This window comes from Protobothrops mucrosquamatus, unplaced genomic scaffold, assembly GCF_001527695.2.
Source record: "Protobothrops mucrosquamatus isolate PMUCROS unplaced genomic scaffold, P.Mucros_1.0 scaffold18, whole genome shotgun sequence".
Classification (NCBI taxonomy): domain Eukaryota; kingdom Metazoa; phylum Chordata; class Lepidosauria; order Squamata; family Viperidae; genus Protobothrops; species Protobothrops mucrosquamatus.
In genome coordinates this window covers 2,028,392-2,045,202 of record NW_015386403.1, presented here as the reverse complement: position 1 = coordinate 2,045,202, position 16,811 = coordinate 2,028,392, and the positions used below count along the sequence as shown (strand labels likewise).

At 35.0% G+C, this 16,811-nt stretch overlaps 1 protein-coding gene across 1 annotated transcript in view; it reads right to left on the bottom strand.

Moving 5' to 3' along the window:
* RFTN1 (raftlin, lipid raft linker 1) overlaps positions 1-15,751 on the bottom strand; it is an 85,441-nt gene extending 69,690 nt beyond the window's left edge. The window contains exon 1 of the mRNA XM_015810744.1: positions 15,607-15,751. Coding sequence (XP_015666230.1) covers positions 15,607-15,751 — 145 coding nt within the window. The remainder of the gene's footprint in view (positions 1-15,606) is intronic.
* Positions 15,752-16,811: the final 1,060 nt, after the last annotated feature.

Below are 16,811 nucleotides of genomic sequence, written 5' to 3'. Positions count from 1 at the left end.
TGACATACACTATATATAAGAATTTATGACTTTTCTCATGGGAAGAAAAAATGATTGGCTAAAGCCTCCAAGCTCTGTTGTGTTCAGTTCACAGGGCAGCTTTTAAAAAGTATTTATATATGCTTCAGCAAATACTATAAAATCAGCTAATGGAGCCAATATGATCAATGCCCTCAGCAGACACTGGAAAACTTTTTAAAAAATCAATTTGGATGCAAATATACCTTAAAGTACAGCAATGGCAGTTTCTAGCAGGCTAGGAAAGGTCTAAGGTCAAAGGACAGCAAGGCCTGAGTGTTATTGGACAAATATAATTGCACTAACCCATTTAAACAGCTACTATTCTTCCATATTGTTAGTAGTAATCTGTTTTGTGACGCAGAAATAAAACCCCAAACCTGTAATATCTCCCTATCACAATATTAGGAAATGCAAATTGTATGAGCTGTAGTTGGCTTTTAAATCATGGTGCCTGAGTGATGCAATGAAAAGTGCCAAAATGCAGCTAATGAGAGTATCAAACCCAAAATTTATTTCAAATGCCAGATACATTACTGTATTGGATTTTGCATTCATGTTCTTAATAGGAGGATGAAGAAATGAAGATGAAAGCAATAGCAAAGAAAAACCCAGTAAAGTCTCATCCCCCACAAAACAAACAATAAAATTGGAGGCAGGATATGAAGCAATGAGTGGAAGATACCCAGAAAGAAATCCAACTTGGAACAAAAGAGAAACTTCCTGACAGTTAGAACAATAAGTCAGTGGAACAGCTTGCCTTTCAGAGTTGTGAGTGCATCATCCTTGGTGGTTTCAAAAAAAGATTGGACAACTATTTGTCTGAGATGGAATAATAACTCTTGATTTGGATTAGAAGACCTCTAAGGTCCCTTCCAGCTCTATGATTCTATGTTGAGCTCCATGTATGTGGTATAGGTCATCTTTCCATGCTATCTTATTAGAGAGAGATAGCAGGCAATTTTTGAAACATATCACATATTATACTCCTATTCCATTTTTCTTCTGCACTCAAGATGACCAATAACAATTATCAACACAACATACAAGCAAGCTTGATAGTGGTCCAACCGCTAGCTCTCTGCTATACAAAGTTAACTTGTGTAACGAATTACATCTTTAAAATCCTTTATTAATCTCAACAAATCCAATATGTTATGCAAGTATTCTACTACATTACTGTTTCTGGAACAGTAAAAGGGCATTGTTTATTACCACCTAAGCACCTGAAACTTTAAATCATGAGCAGTCCATAATCAGCACCTGCCCTCCAAATCTTTTTTGTGGTTCACAAAGACCTTGAAACTGCACAGCTGTAAATACAAGAGCAAACCAAGGACAAATGGATTTTAGCAGTGAACAAGACTAAAAATAGGTGCAAGATAAGATAAACTTAAAAGTCTTCAAGTTGAAAGCAGCACCTGGTAACTTCATGGACGAATCTACAAACTGAAAGTACAAACTAGATTTACCATTAAAAAGCAATCCCTGTGCACACATTACTGCTCAGACATGCAGACTGCCCAATTCTAAATTACTAGAGGTAACATTTTGTTGGCCACATTTATGCTGAATTCAAAGTGGTCTCAGATCAGAATTCAAAGGGAAGAAATTTGGAGTGGAATGCCCATAGGATTCAACGTGCTAATAAATACTTAGAGAGGTTGACTCTTTGTTCCCACAACCCATGAGTCTGACTGGAAATTGTACGTAATAATAATAATAATAATGATGATGATGATGATGATGATAATGATGATGATGGAAGGGACCTTGGAGATTATCGAGTCCAACCCCCTGCTCAGGCAGGAAACCCTACACCATTTCGGACAAATATAACTTGACTCCTCCCATGCCTGGACTTTTTTGCACTTATTTTTTGCACTTCTGACATTGCCCTCTATTGTTCTGACATAGTCTTATTGGCAAATCATGAATTGGCACCAAGTACTTTGAAATGAAAATAGAGATTTCAGATGACAGACATTACTTATGCTTCCATCCTCTTTAGTCAGTGTATTTTGATTTAGGATTTTACTCCAAATGATTACAATCTCATCCACTGATCTCAAATAGACCTACGTCTTACTGTTTCAACCCAATCTACTTTGCTTATGTCGTATCCAAGAATGAGGAGTAAAACACATTATTGTATCTTAATTTCTGTATATGAAATAATCTATGAAACTACTTGAATTTAAGCTCAAGCTAAAATTTTACATTTCCTATCTATGTATAAGACATTTATTTTAATAAAGCCCATTTTTGCTCCTGTCCATTTGGGGAGGGGGGGGTACAAACCGGAGTACAAATGATCTGTATAGCTGTAAACTGAAATGTTATTGTCAGCAATTCATGCAAAATAGTACAAAGAAAAAATATTAAAAAGGAATCAGAGACCGCACATTTCCAAAGATCAGATACAGCTTTTTTTTTCCTCGAGGAAAGAAATACCTTAGAAGGGAATGAAAAACTCTCATTAGCTTCTCATATGAACTGTATCTTTGATCATTATGCTGAAATTTGACAGATGTGCCAAGCAACAAACTTTTCAGCAAGTTCTCATAATAGTCATTGTACAAAGTTCATTCCAAATAACAGGGAGCCTTCACACATTAAAAAGATTAAGACATTTGAATACGAAGAAGTCCCATAGATGTCACCTATTTAAAAATGAAAATATCAAAAGAAATTAATCTGAAAATTATGGATAAAGTATGAAGTCTGGAAATTAAACTGATAGAGTCTTGAAGAAGTTAAGGGATGATGCAGATAATAATGAAAGAATAAAAATCAGTCTGCTACTGATACATTTTGCCATATAAGATTGCAACCACTTTCTTATATAAGAATAACAAAGAGTGTTATTGTATGAATTAATTTGTTACCTCCCATCATACTGTTTATTAAAATGCAAAACAAACTGACCTCTACTTGTACTCTGCATCTGAAAAAGAAAAAAGAAAGAAAAGAGAAAAGAAGAGGGAAAGAATGGCACAATAAGCAGTCTCTTGTTAAGCTGCTGTTATGTGAAGTTTGGAACTGTTTCAGAATAATTTTTATTTTGGTACTGTATTGTGTTTATTTCAGAAAGCTGTGCTCAGAAACAGCATCTGTCTTTTCTCTTTAGCTTTGCTTCTTTTTTTAACCAGCTGGGTTGACTGCCTTGATGAAGCTTTACAAATGATCAATAGCTAAAATTAAAACATATTTGCAAGATTATTTTCATTGTTCTTCACCACATGTTCACGGAATAAAATGCTTCATTATTGTCTGACTTTTTGTTATCAAACTGCACCCCTTACACTTCCTGTCAGTTATGCTATCATTTGTTGAGAGAGAAAAAGAGTGGGTGGTTAGATACTAAGCAATCTTTAGAAACAATGATCCATGGCTACTTTACATGTTTGCTTATCATTTTGAAATTATATTTTTGTAAGCAATGTAATGTAAAAAATTGTATTTTGTACTATCATATTTCAGGGGCTTGTTAGTCGTATTATAATATGACACAAATGGAAATGAAATAACATCATGAGATGAGACCAGTTCCAATTACGTAAGAAAAATTGCAATGTCTTTAAAATCTATTCTAGGGCATTTATTACCACGATTATATCTCATAAACATCTTAAAAAGTTGTCTATAAAGAGATTGATGATCCTTTTTTCTGTAACTGTTTTATTTAATTGTAATTCTAGATATAATTAAAAATTGTTGGCCACCTGTTACATACAACTGTTGTTTTACAATTTTTTAACAGAGAAAATTCAAACAGGCACATACAGATGGAATATCTAATCACAATAACAAAGGGAAAATGTTGCCTATTTGGATGAAATTACAAAAGCCTGTTTTAAGCTTATCTGAAAATCTCCATGTGTTGAAATTTATTTTCTCCTCATAACAAGGATTTACTGAAGATGTTTTAGCTTGAGCACATACCTGTGCTTAGAAGTAAAACAAGATGAAACCTAAAGTTTGATACTGCCAATTTTTAAATAATTTTCTAGAACCCTAAAATTTTATTAATTCTATAATTTCAAGGCTAGATGTTTGTGATGATGTTCTAAAACCATTATGTGTACTATGTCATTTCTTTTCAAAGCTAATACCAAATATGGTTCCTATGATGTTCCCTAAAATGATGTACATTTTTGCTATTCATTCATTTTTTCAAAGATTATGATATCACAGAGGAAGTTCATTACGGAATATCACACAGTATAAAATAAAAGTGATAAAATATGAAACATCCAATTTGTTTTTTTTATATACTGCCTGGAAAATATATCAGTCATCTAAATATTGTGAGTAAATTAATACTGTATATTATTCTTGACACAATAATTTATAACTGTATCTGTATTCACTTAGTTTAGGAAGTACTGTTGGAAGACGGATAGTTCACACTGCTTTATTTAATCACACTGCAGTGTTAAAGTTTGCCATATACGTAGTTGATGTTAATTGCTTAAAATAGCATGAGAAACTGAGAAATCAAAAAACGAAGACCCATGTGAGGCATGGAAAGAAATGGTAGTTGATTAAAAGGAGACTATAATTTAAAAATAAATTACCGGTAACTAGGGAAGATAATCTGTGACATTTCCAGCTACAAGAGAAAGCATTATATCAAAGGAAGATTAATAGGTAATTGAATTAATTTTTTTTGCAGGAGGTTCAGCTGTACACAAACCACTTTATCAGATCCCAAATGCCTTAGAATGTTCTATGCTTTCTTTTCAAACTACCACCTTGGATAAATATTTAATAAATATTTACGTGCAATTATACATACGTATATTGGAAGGGTTTTTCTAATTCTATATGTGTGTTGTAATAACCATTTATTTTTTTATCTTAACTCTACTCCTGGCATTTCTTAAGTCACTGAGGATTTGGGGTTCTATCAGACATATATCTAAGTTTTGGATGAGCTTATCAATGTGACTTTTATTAATATGACTGTAGGTGTGTAGACTGGATTAGATTATCCTCAGATGTCATTATTAGACTATTTTAATTTTTGCTTTTGTTTTCTTTGTTGGCTTTAATCCAGGGTTCCCAAATTGGTCAATATTGACCTCAAGGCTCGATGGGACTATCTAAGGCAGGCATGTCAAACTGCCAGCCCGCGGGACAGATGCGTCACGCTGAAACCGCGCCCACCCCATTGCTGGCAATGGGAAAAGTCACAATACGTCACGCGATGTCGTGAGTTTGACATGCCTGATCTAAGGGCTTGATATTATTATTATATTCAACAACCTGAAATCACAGCTGCCAGTTTTTTAGCTGGTCTCGGCCTTCATTCACATCAAGTTCTTCCCAAGAATCTAGAATGTCATAATGTATCAGCATAGTATCTGTATGGATCCAAGCAATGTGGCTTTTTGTAATTGACAGTAATATAAATTTTGTCAATGTTCAGATTTTCTAAAGTGATGTCCAAGATTTTTGGATATGGCACTCAGTATGCTAATAATCTTTGGGATCATCACTATCAGTTTGTGCCATAATCTTTCAGCTTCGATTTTCAGATATTGATACTTCGTGATTTTCTCCAATTCTTTGTCTTCTATTCTATTAACTTCTGCTATTGCCACATCACTTATCCACACTTTCTTCTTTTAATCACAGTTAAAACTGTGGTTTTTATGTACCAATGCTTTCTTTCTTTGTATTCAGAAATCCCAGTTTATCTTGCTCATTTTCAATTATTTTTTATTAATAGTAGTAATAGCAAGTAGTACTACAGGTGGTCCTTACGACTTATGACCACAATTAGCAAGCAAACTGAACCACAATTTGCTTGCTAATTTTGCTAAGCGAGACATTTAAGCAAGTTTTGCCCCTTTTTACAATCTTTCTTGCCACACTTGTTAAGTGAATCACTGCTGTTGTTAAGTTATGGTAATTGACTGAATCTGGCTTCCCCATTGACTTTGCTTTCAGAAGGTCGCCAAAGATGACCACATGACCTCAGGACAGTGCAACCATCATAAATACAAACCAGATGTCAAGTGTCTGACTGTTGATCACGTGACCAATGGATGTGTGAAAAACAGTCATAAATCACTTTTTTCAGTATAATTTTGAATACTCACTAAACGAATGGTTGTTAATCAAGGACTGCCTGAATTAGTTAAAGTAGAATGTATTAAATTATTTTCCTATAATAAATGTTTGGTGGTCAATGAAGAATCTGAAACTTCATGAAGGGGTCAATGATCTAAAGAGTTCGGGGACTCTAATTCTACAGTTACTGCCCAAAGTCACAATGACAACATGGATGGCTATATAAATAGATGTACATAATAAATAAAATAAATATTGCATTTTTATAATACAGTTCGAATTTCATTTGTGGCATTTAATTTTAATTTTAATATTGTAAGGTAATGACATTATCTAAAGTTATTTTTAAAATCACTGAATTTTGTAACAACATAGTTCCAGATTCTAAACTAACTCTGAGAAGGAAAGCTAAGTTACAGCTAAGTGTTAATTCTATATTAACTTTATTTCACTTTGTCAAAGATATTCCACGTTTATAAAAAAAAATTCAAGGAAGTAGGGAAAATTTATCAAGTTTTCTGCATCTTCAACTAACTGAAATGACAGTTTACAGTATGTGTAGATATTATTTACTAGATATGCAAAAACATTGGTTAAAACATAATTAATAAAAATTATTCACTGAAAATGAATTGCTAGGTAAGCTTGCCCTGACTGAACATATCCATTTTTTTTTAAAGAGCATAGAAATGAGAACCATAAGGGGAATGCTGTTCTAAAGTAAGAGGGCTACTATTGAGAATATCATTTTCTAGAATCCAAACCCTCCGATTTCTCTTGGATTAGACATTTGCAGTATTTTTTTTCTTTCCTAAAGCATTTCAGGCAAGCAGATTCTACATGAAGAAATGAACCTAGAGGTAACAGGAGTCCAAGTTATGCAGGCTTTTATCACCAGCACTCTGAACTGGGTCTGGAAACCAACTGGCAATGAGCAAATACAGTTTTTACAAGATAGATGTAATACTTTTAAAAAGACTATCATTCAGTAGGAAAGTACCTGCACCAGCTACAGCTTCTAAGGGCTTTTCAGGGGCAACCACAATAAAAAGATGAACTATAGTAGTAGTCTAACTCAGAGATAACAAAGATACAAGAGAGTGGCTTCAGTGCCTAGTGATCCAGGAAAGCAAAGACTAGTAAAAAGCACTGATAGTTCTGGTGGATGATCATCTGAACCTTCACGGGGAAGTATACACCCACTATTAAACTTCTCCAAAGCATTTCATACTACTAACTATGGAATACTGCTGTACTGCCCATAAAGGCTGGAAGTCTCTAGTGCAGTGGCCTCCAAACATTTGGGCACCAGGGACCAGATCTGTGGAGATAGGTTTTTCTGAGGACCAGAGGGGGACGTGGTTTCGCATGCTGCCTGCATCCCATGGATGGGGCTTTGCTTGTCTGCACGGCCCGGTTTCTAGCATGCTGCAGTCCGGTGCCAATCCACAGACTGGGGGTTGGGGACCCCTGCACTACTATACTTGACTCATTTGTCATCTCACCTTCCATCAACTACAAACTCTCTTTCTTATCACATTGCCATACTTTTCTTTAAAGTTTTCCACCCCTTAAGGAGATGTTTCAGAGTGCACACAAAATTACTGGGGAACAAAGGAAGATAATTCATTTTGCAGGAGCATACTTGTATGTGTATTCCATGTTTTGAGGAGCTTGACATAGTCTACTTGCTGAAGCAGAACAAATTCTAAATAAAACTACAATTCATTCAGTCTGAAATGAACATAAGAACAATGAAACCATACCATATGGAATAAAATGTGTATTGCTTACTCAGGTAAACCAATTACAATTTATCTTGGTTGGTTCATTAGTGACATTCACTAAAGTTTATTTTTCCCCTCCATGAGAATAATGTAATCAGTTGGTTTACATTAACTCTTAGTCAAAAGACAAGATTTCCCATCTTCTCTCAGTAGGGAAGCTGTCACCACTTGGGAAAAAAGATTTTAACCATCTGTCTATCAAGCAGCAGTTGTGTGGGTGTTTATGCAATTTCTCATTATTGCAAGATGATCTATCAAAATGCACATGTTGGACCTTGGCCATAATCTCCAAACTGCAAATTTACCTAGTTGGTTATTAAAAAAATTATCCCAATTTGTGTACTGTACTTCTCAAATAATATGGAAACATGTGTATGGATATGTGTGTGTGTCTGTTTGTGTGTGTATTTTCTTATGAACTGCTACCTCAGGTTGAGCAAGCCAAATCACAAACTTAGGTATGTAACCTGAATTATATGTAAATTGTTAACGATATATCTGCCTTAGCAGCTTTATGCTTAACCGAATAATTTTTCTTATTATTAATTAAATTTATATACTGTCTAACTCCTTCATCACTCGAGGTTTTAAGAAGAGACTGGACAGCCACTTGACTGAAATGATATAGGGATTCCTGCTTGAGCAGGGGACTGGACTAGAAGACCTCCAAGGTTCCTTCCAGCTCTATTCTGATTGATTGATTGATCCTAAGGAGATAAAAGTGATTAAAACCGCAAAAATATTACAGACAAAAATGAAGAATGAAGATGGCAAGGATGCCAACGAAGTGGACAAAAACAAAAATAAATCCACATATTTGGGGGTGGGGTGTACTTACCCTTACCAAAAGACTATGCTAAGGGCCAGGTCTTCAAAACCCTTTAAAACACCAGCAGGGTGGGGGCTATCCAGATCATGAGGAAATGAACAGTATAAGAAATAAGAGACATGGAAGCACCTATTATTAAATTAGATTACTTTGTCCAGCAATAGTAGGTTCACATATATAACCATGGTTTGTTAACTAAGCCAGTAAGTTTGTACATCTTTCTATATGCAAGTAAGTGCTTACCGTGTATAACGACACTTTTACATTCATCTGTGTATATGCAGAGTTACTGAAAAAGCTTTCCTTACAATTTGCTGATTAGCTATTTAGAAGTACCAAGGAGACTATTCTGCTTAATTGAAAATAAATATTATTGGGTTGAAACTTTGTTTCTTAGACTAATTGTAGACATAAAAACAGTACATAAATAGAAGCCTGGGATAGTTTCATAACTAAGCTGTATAACAGAAAACAGGAATGGGCAGTATTAATTTCTGATACACTGGAGAGAGAAGTGAATATAGGAAAAAGATGCACTCTTCCATGCCCAGACTTACTAATGAAGCATGCACTGAAGCTGTCCAATATAAGCCATGCTCTCTTACCCACTATGAAATTCATTTTTATTAAAATCATTCTATAATCCAAATTAGCTGTTACAAAAGAATTTGTACTAGATCATTTCAGAATGTGTGTGTACACACACACATACAATTTATACACACAATATATATATATATTTGCCTTTTTATAATAATTCTCTGCAGATTTTTCTTCCTATTTGCTACTCATAATGGATCATTTAAGCTAAGCTTCTCCAATCTGTCTGTACTACAGATGTTTATACATTACTTCAATTCCAAGAACTGTCAGCAATTGCCATGCTGAAAAAGTTGAATTCCTTGCATTCAAAATGTGCCAGCTATCAGAATGGCCAAATGCCAGAAATAATAGTTCAATCATAACATATTATTCCTATAGGAGCTACTTGCAACCCCCTTTTTTGCAACTGGGATAAGTAACGGTCATATCTTCAATCAGCAGCATTTGGCAAGGGAGAGATGTATATATGACCTTGTATGGATCTTTCTTCCTACTGAATTAAGAGGCATCTATCCATCCCTGAGTTGGCACAAAATTATGCCAGCATGAAATTTATTGTCAGTTTTGCCATTCCCTATATTTCATATTTTTAGCCCTGATGATTTCCTGATTATATACTTGAGGGATGTGTTAAACAAAGGGATGATTGTTTCCTCCAGCTTAATTTCCCTTCTTCTAGATATCACTAGACATCACAGGTAAACATTTACTACAGCAATGGGAGAAATGTCTTGACACTTTAGAGCTGATGGACCTTTCCCTGGATAAATGAAAACTCAGGACTGGAAAGCGATTCTTCAGTTCAGAACATGTAAGAAGCCAATTTAATTATCATTCCATTTTGCACAATTATAGCTTTACTGTCCATTAAAACCACTGCTAGCTTTCCATTTGGTGATGAAGGCTGCACTCATTCACTCTTTGGTGAGAGGAATTAAGAAGGTTCAGCTTTCCTGGCCTGGTCTCCAGTGCAGCTGAGAGTAAGATGATTACCTTCTAACTCAAAGCCAGCTTCTTTCCCTTGCTCCTCTTCTCCCTGCCCATATTTTTCTTTCTATCTTCTTCTCCTCCAACCTTGTTTCCTTAGTTGCTTGCTTGCTCATTCTCTGCCTATTCTGTCAATCTTCACTCTCCCCATTTTGTCTTTCCCTGCAGCATTGCATATGACCACATGAAATTAACCTGCAAAGCTTGCTACAGCAGCATCCATAATAAATCATGATAACACCGTAATGACTTTATTTATAGCCACATCATTGTGCAAATGCTGCTCTTATGTGTCCTAAAATTAGATGCAAGAAAATAAATTGCAGCTTCTGCATGATATTATAGTCATCCATGTGCATTAACCATTTGCCCCACCACCATCATGGATGCTCACACCTGCCTCTTTAGTTAACTCTCTTCCACACTAATTGCTTTGTTTTTACTCTTGAGCCCGATTTTGTTTTGTCAAAGGAAGTGCAGTGCTGACAAACTAAGAACACCAAAAACAAGACAGGCAGGAAACAACCAAAGCCACAAGGGACACAGTGAAAGACAACAGCAGAATGGTATTGAAGCTGATCGTGCACCAGAACAGATGAAGCTGATCGTGCACCAGAACAGAAGAAGCATGCCCATATCAGCCTGAAACGACCAATAAGCACCTAGATAATCCCAAACGCTACAGATCACTTGACAGCACTGCTGATAGAATAGCTAGTGAAGTATCCCAGATGTTATACATCCTACAACTGATGCTGGATACTTTCAGCTTAAGGAGAAAATATGACTAATATCCAAGGAGAATGTATATTTGTTTCATTCATAGGTTGGGGAGAAGAAATAGAAGAAAAAGGATATTGCAACACCATATTTGTGCCAATCTTTATATGCAATGGGGAAGTGTGCTACATGAGATTATGATTCTCTCTCCAGTTGATCTATCTAGAATGAATACTCTGTTCACCAGAGTTCAAATCACTTGGGTACTTAATGCAAAAGGGCCAGAAACTAATTACACAGCATCACTGGTCTACTTTACACTTAAGCCTGTTACTCCACTCTTACACTTTTCTTGATACAGAAAGAAAAAAGAAAGATGGGCTAGATGGAATACTGAGGATGAGAAACTAACAGGATACTTATTTTATCTCTTATTTCTTCTGCTTTTTTACTGAAATAATGTAATTATATTACTCCTAACACTGGAAAGTAAGATATTCAAATAATTTGGCAAAACAACCATTGAAAAAAATGAATAAAAATTGTGTGTTACTAAGATTATTTCACTTGAAACAGAAACAAAAAAAGAGAAATTGGGTCCTAAGTAAGGATTCTTCGTCTATTTAGTTACATACCATTCCTTTTTTAATAATCAGTGTCAGAATTATTTATAGGAAAAATTGCAATCAGCTATCAAAGTTGAGGCATATGACAGTATATTAACAAAGCCATATTTAACAAAGCCATATTTTTAAAATTGTGTAACTCTTGCAGCTCTACAATACCTTATTCTAGCAATTATATTCCATCTAGGATTATCTAAGGTTTCATTATGGTAAGGGGAAACAACACCTTGGGCCTATGAAAACCTTTGGATAGAAAGCATTTTATATGATAAACATGTGCACATTAATACAATAAAGATGTTATGGGAATAAAAAAGTATCCGTAAGAAACTCTATCCAAAATTTCTCAATAAGCAAATAGTTTTATACTGTACAAAGTTAACCTATCTATAAACACATAGTAACTATAGCCAGTACTACTCAACTCTGAGGTTTGAAATTGGGCAATGCACACTTTGGTTATTTATTTGACAAATAAATCTGACAAATATTTATTTATTTATAAAATTTATTGGCCCCCCATCTTAGCACAGGGTAACTCTGGGTGGCTTACAGTCATAAAGTGTATTTATGCATATACATTAAAACATAAATAAATTTAAACCAAATGTTAAATTCTAATGTCACATGGGGAGGGCAGGGGGAAAGTGGAGGTAGATGGAATATGTTGTTACTCAATTAACTACTTCCACTATGTTGCTCCACCATTGGGGCCCCAAGCCAACTGGCAGAGCCAGGTCTTCTGCCCTTATGAAAGGACAGAAGAGTTGGGACCAGCCTCACATCAGAGGGCAAGATGTTCCAAAAGATAGGAACAACAACAGAGAAGGCTCTCCTCCTGGACCCCACCAGCTGAAATAACTGGATTGATAGGGCCCGGAGCATGACTTCTCTACCAGTAGGAGTGGGACAGGCCAATCCCAGTGAGCTGAGATGTCCCTCAAGCAGCCTGGACCCATGCCGTGAAGGGCTTTAAATGTGATCACCAACACCTTTAATTGCACCCAGAAGCAGACCAGCAGGGATCATTCTTGGGGCCACCAAAACTGTCCGTGCTGCTGTACTCTGCAGCAGCGGTAGCTTCCAGATGCTCTTCAAGGATAGTCCCTAAACTGCCCATGCAGCCGCACTTTGCACCAGCTGTTAACTTCCAGATGCACTTCAAGGGTAGAGCCCATTATAATAATCCTACTCAGGGACTGAGTAACTGAGCACAGAGAATCCTGATCCAGGAAAGGCCACAACTAGCACATAATTCAAACTTGTGTGAAAGCTCTCCTAGCCATGACTACCATCTGCTCCTTGAGCAGGAGTTGCAAGTGCAAGAGAATTTCCAAGTTGTGGACCGGATCTATCTGGGGCAGTGCCACCTCATCCAGAGTCAAAGATCCTGGCAAGCCTGTGCACCCAAAGCCATTCAGTCTTATCAGGATTCAGTTGAAGTCTGTTATCCCCCATCCAGGCCACCCAGGCTCAAATTTCACTTGAACTGATTGGAAAAAAATAACTGAATGTTAAAAGATTATATGAGCTTTAATTTATTCCCCTCTAAAAAACTCTTAACTACATCAATATAATCTACATTTTTTCACTTTGAACCCAATTACACAAAACCCAGAGCACGTGGATTACATTACCTTCCTTTGCATTTATTTTATTTTAGCTCATATATTTGAAGTTTGCCAATATTAAAAGACAAAGCAAATCTGAAAAATTTAAAAGATTTAAGCAGGAAATGGATCAAATTTAAAATGTCTAGAAAATAGGTATTGTTATAAGCTACATGATATAATTTCTTGACATGACACAAAATTCACATTATTATTTTGCACAATGGTTACTAGCCTCATTTTGCATACTTTGAAATTTAAACAGGAAGCAGATTCTATTTTTATAGACTCTACATTTCCTTTTCCTACAAAGTAAAAATAGTAATAAACCTTTAATGCTACAACTGAATGAAGAGAATTTAATTTTCCAAAAATAATGCCAGCTAAGTCACAAATCTGAGCATTTTTATATGACTATGCTCTCAGTCAGAGACTCTCATTTCATATAAGCTATTTTAAGACAGCAAATGTTTTTAAAAAGAAACAATACTGAATGGGTCAAGAAATGGTATCATATCTTTGAATTATAATGTAAATTTTAAAACACACAATTTAGTTTGAGATTATTATATTCAATAAAAATAAGAATTATAAATTTCTAAGGAAAACTCAAAAGAGCAGAGAGTTGGACTAGAAGACCTCCAAGGTCCCTTCCAATTCTATTATTATTATTATGGATCATCGCACAGTCAGCCAGATGTTCAGACTGGATTTGGCATTTCGTCTACCTATTGGGTCTTACCAAGGACCTGGAATAGGCAGATGTGGATGTTTGAATTGATGGTATTACAAATATTGTCATAGGATAGAAGCTGTTCCTAGTAAGGCCGCCTTTTGCAATTGACTGATGGTGAAGTTGTCAATGCCAATGGTGTCCAAGTGGTGCTTCAGTTGTTTGGGGATTGCACCCAAAGCGCCCATTACTATTGGTACTACCCTTGCTTGCCTTTGCCACAGTCATCTTATTTCTATTTGTAGGTCTTTGTGTTTTTTTTATCTTCTCCAGTTCTTTATCTTCTATTCTGCTGTCTCCAGGCACTACCAAGTCCACTATCCAGACTTTTTTGTCTTTCTTATCGATAATTGTTAAGTCCAGAGTGTTATGTGGCAGATGCTTGTCTGTTTGAATTCTAAAGTCCCAGAACAATTTAACATTTTCATTTTCTATGACTTTCTTAAATTGCTCTGGGACTTTACAATTCAGACAGACAAGCACCTGCCACATAACACCCTGGGCTTAACAATTGTCGACAAGAAAGACAAATGTCTGGATAGTGGACTTGGCAGTGTCTGGAGACAGCAGAAAACAAGAGAAAAAACTGGAGAAGATAACAAAATAAAAAGACCTACAAATAGAAATAGAACAACTGTGGCAAAGACAAGCAAGGGTAGTACCAATAGTAATAGGCACCTTGGGTGCTGCTGCTGCTATTATTATTATTATTATTATTATTATTATTATTATTATTATTATTATCATCATCATCATCATCATCATCATCATCACCATCACCATCACGATACATGAATATATATAATATGTTTTCATAATTTACATTTCAATCATTCAAGTTTTAAAAAACTGCAACATAACAAGTCAATTTGTACAAACTATGGAAAACTTTCTTATGTATTCAATATGAGAGTTACAAGCTATAAATAACCAAAGTAGTTTTGTAGGTACAAAAAATATATGTACACAAAATATAAATTATTGACTGCAAATGCTGGTTTTGCTTCAAATACTTTGCATTGCCTCACAGAAATATAACTCTTTTCTTTAGGCTAAATCACAGAACTGTTGAATGTATATATGAAAAGTGCTAAAAGACAATTGTACAATTGTTTATCTAAAGGTTATCTAAGTTTACTTGACAAATGTATCATGTCATCTTTTTAATAATAAATAGCTACTTTGTACCCCATTTCTCTCTTTCATGGGCACAATGAAAATCAGATCTCTCCTCCTCTTTCATCAAATCACAGAATATGAATGTTGGAAGGAACTTTGGAGACAACTTAGCCAAATTCAAGAATCCATTACGAGCAATACCTAGCATTTTCTGTATAATAATGTCTTTGTTATTTGGATCCAAAATTCCAAACTACCTCATAGAACCCATATAATTCCACTTCTGCACATCAATTATTATATCATTGCTCTGTTTACTATAATGTTTACCTGTCAAAAACAATAATATAATTAAAGAGCACAGCTTCCAGCCACAAAAACTTTGCTTCTCCCCATATATAGAACTGATACAATGCTGTTAAAACTTTTAAAGCTGAGCTTTTATCATTTTGACTTACATATGTATAGTATGTTGAAAAGAGGAACGACTTACCATTACTTAAAGTTGTAAAATCCAGAAAGTGGTATTCATAGAAAATATCAGTTTTCGTTTCAACCTGGGGCCTCTTCAAAGTGGAATAGATGTTTCCAGGCCGTTTGTCATCATGCTTTTCCAATTTATTTAGTCTGCAACCCATTGTAAAAGCTGATGGCAAGAAAGGGAGAAGAAAAACATGGATGATGTGTCTAAATAACTTCATTAATACAAAGTATAGTTATTATATTAAGAACCATTAAACTTTTCATAGACTTTTCAGCAGCATGATTAAATACTTAAATTACATTCAATCCTATACATCAAATGCATATCTGGTTATGAATTTATCTTTCTTTAAGCAATATGTTCCTCAAGCAGTAAGAAGAATGGGAAGGAGTGCATTAACCAAATGCGCTTACTGTACACATCTTGCTATCTTCTACCTGCTAAGAGTATCTTTGTCCCAGAGTTATCTTTCCTACTGAAAGGGATTCCTCATGCCATTTAAAACCTTGGTTTTATAAACTTTTTAGACATGCAAGGAGTCTCCAATCTTTCATAAGGAGAAAGGCTCCCCAATACCTCTCCAATAAATGGCAAATAATAGAACAAATAAAGGGATACGACATAAGAGGTGCTAGCAGCAACATCTGACATCCATGATCATAATATGCGAAGCCTAAACTTTAATTATATAAAGCTATGATTCCCAGATTTCATTAGAAGTCTATTATATAGTTTATTTTCTTATGGCGTACTTTTTTTCTTATGCAGCCTGAGGAGCAATTTTTTAAAGAAAATATAACGTCAATCTGGGAATTATCTTTTTCCTTTTCATCATTGCTCCCTCCAAACTGTCCCTAAAAGACGTCTGACATAGTGTAAATTATTTAAAAGCCCCAAACAGGCAGAGAATAGCAAAATAGCCAATACAAAGGGGGGGACATCAATTTATTAAAATAATTGTTTTTTAAAAAAATCTCCTGCTCATTAAAGTCACTTAAGAGTGCACTTGAAAATTTCTCAGAGGATTAAAAAAACCCACCTTGTAATCAATTTTTATTTTTTAAAAGACAAAATGAGAAAAATCTCAAAAGTCATCCTAAACTATTTCTGGATAATTAAATTAGTAATCAAACTCAAACTGTGTAATGAGAAATGAAATGAAAAATGAACTGAAAACAAGATTATATAAAACATGATGAGCAGAAAAATATTTC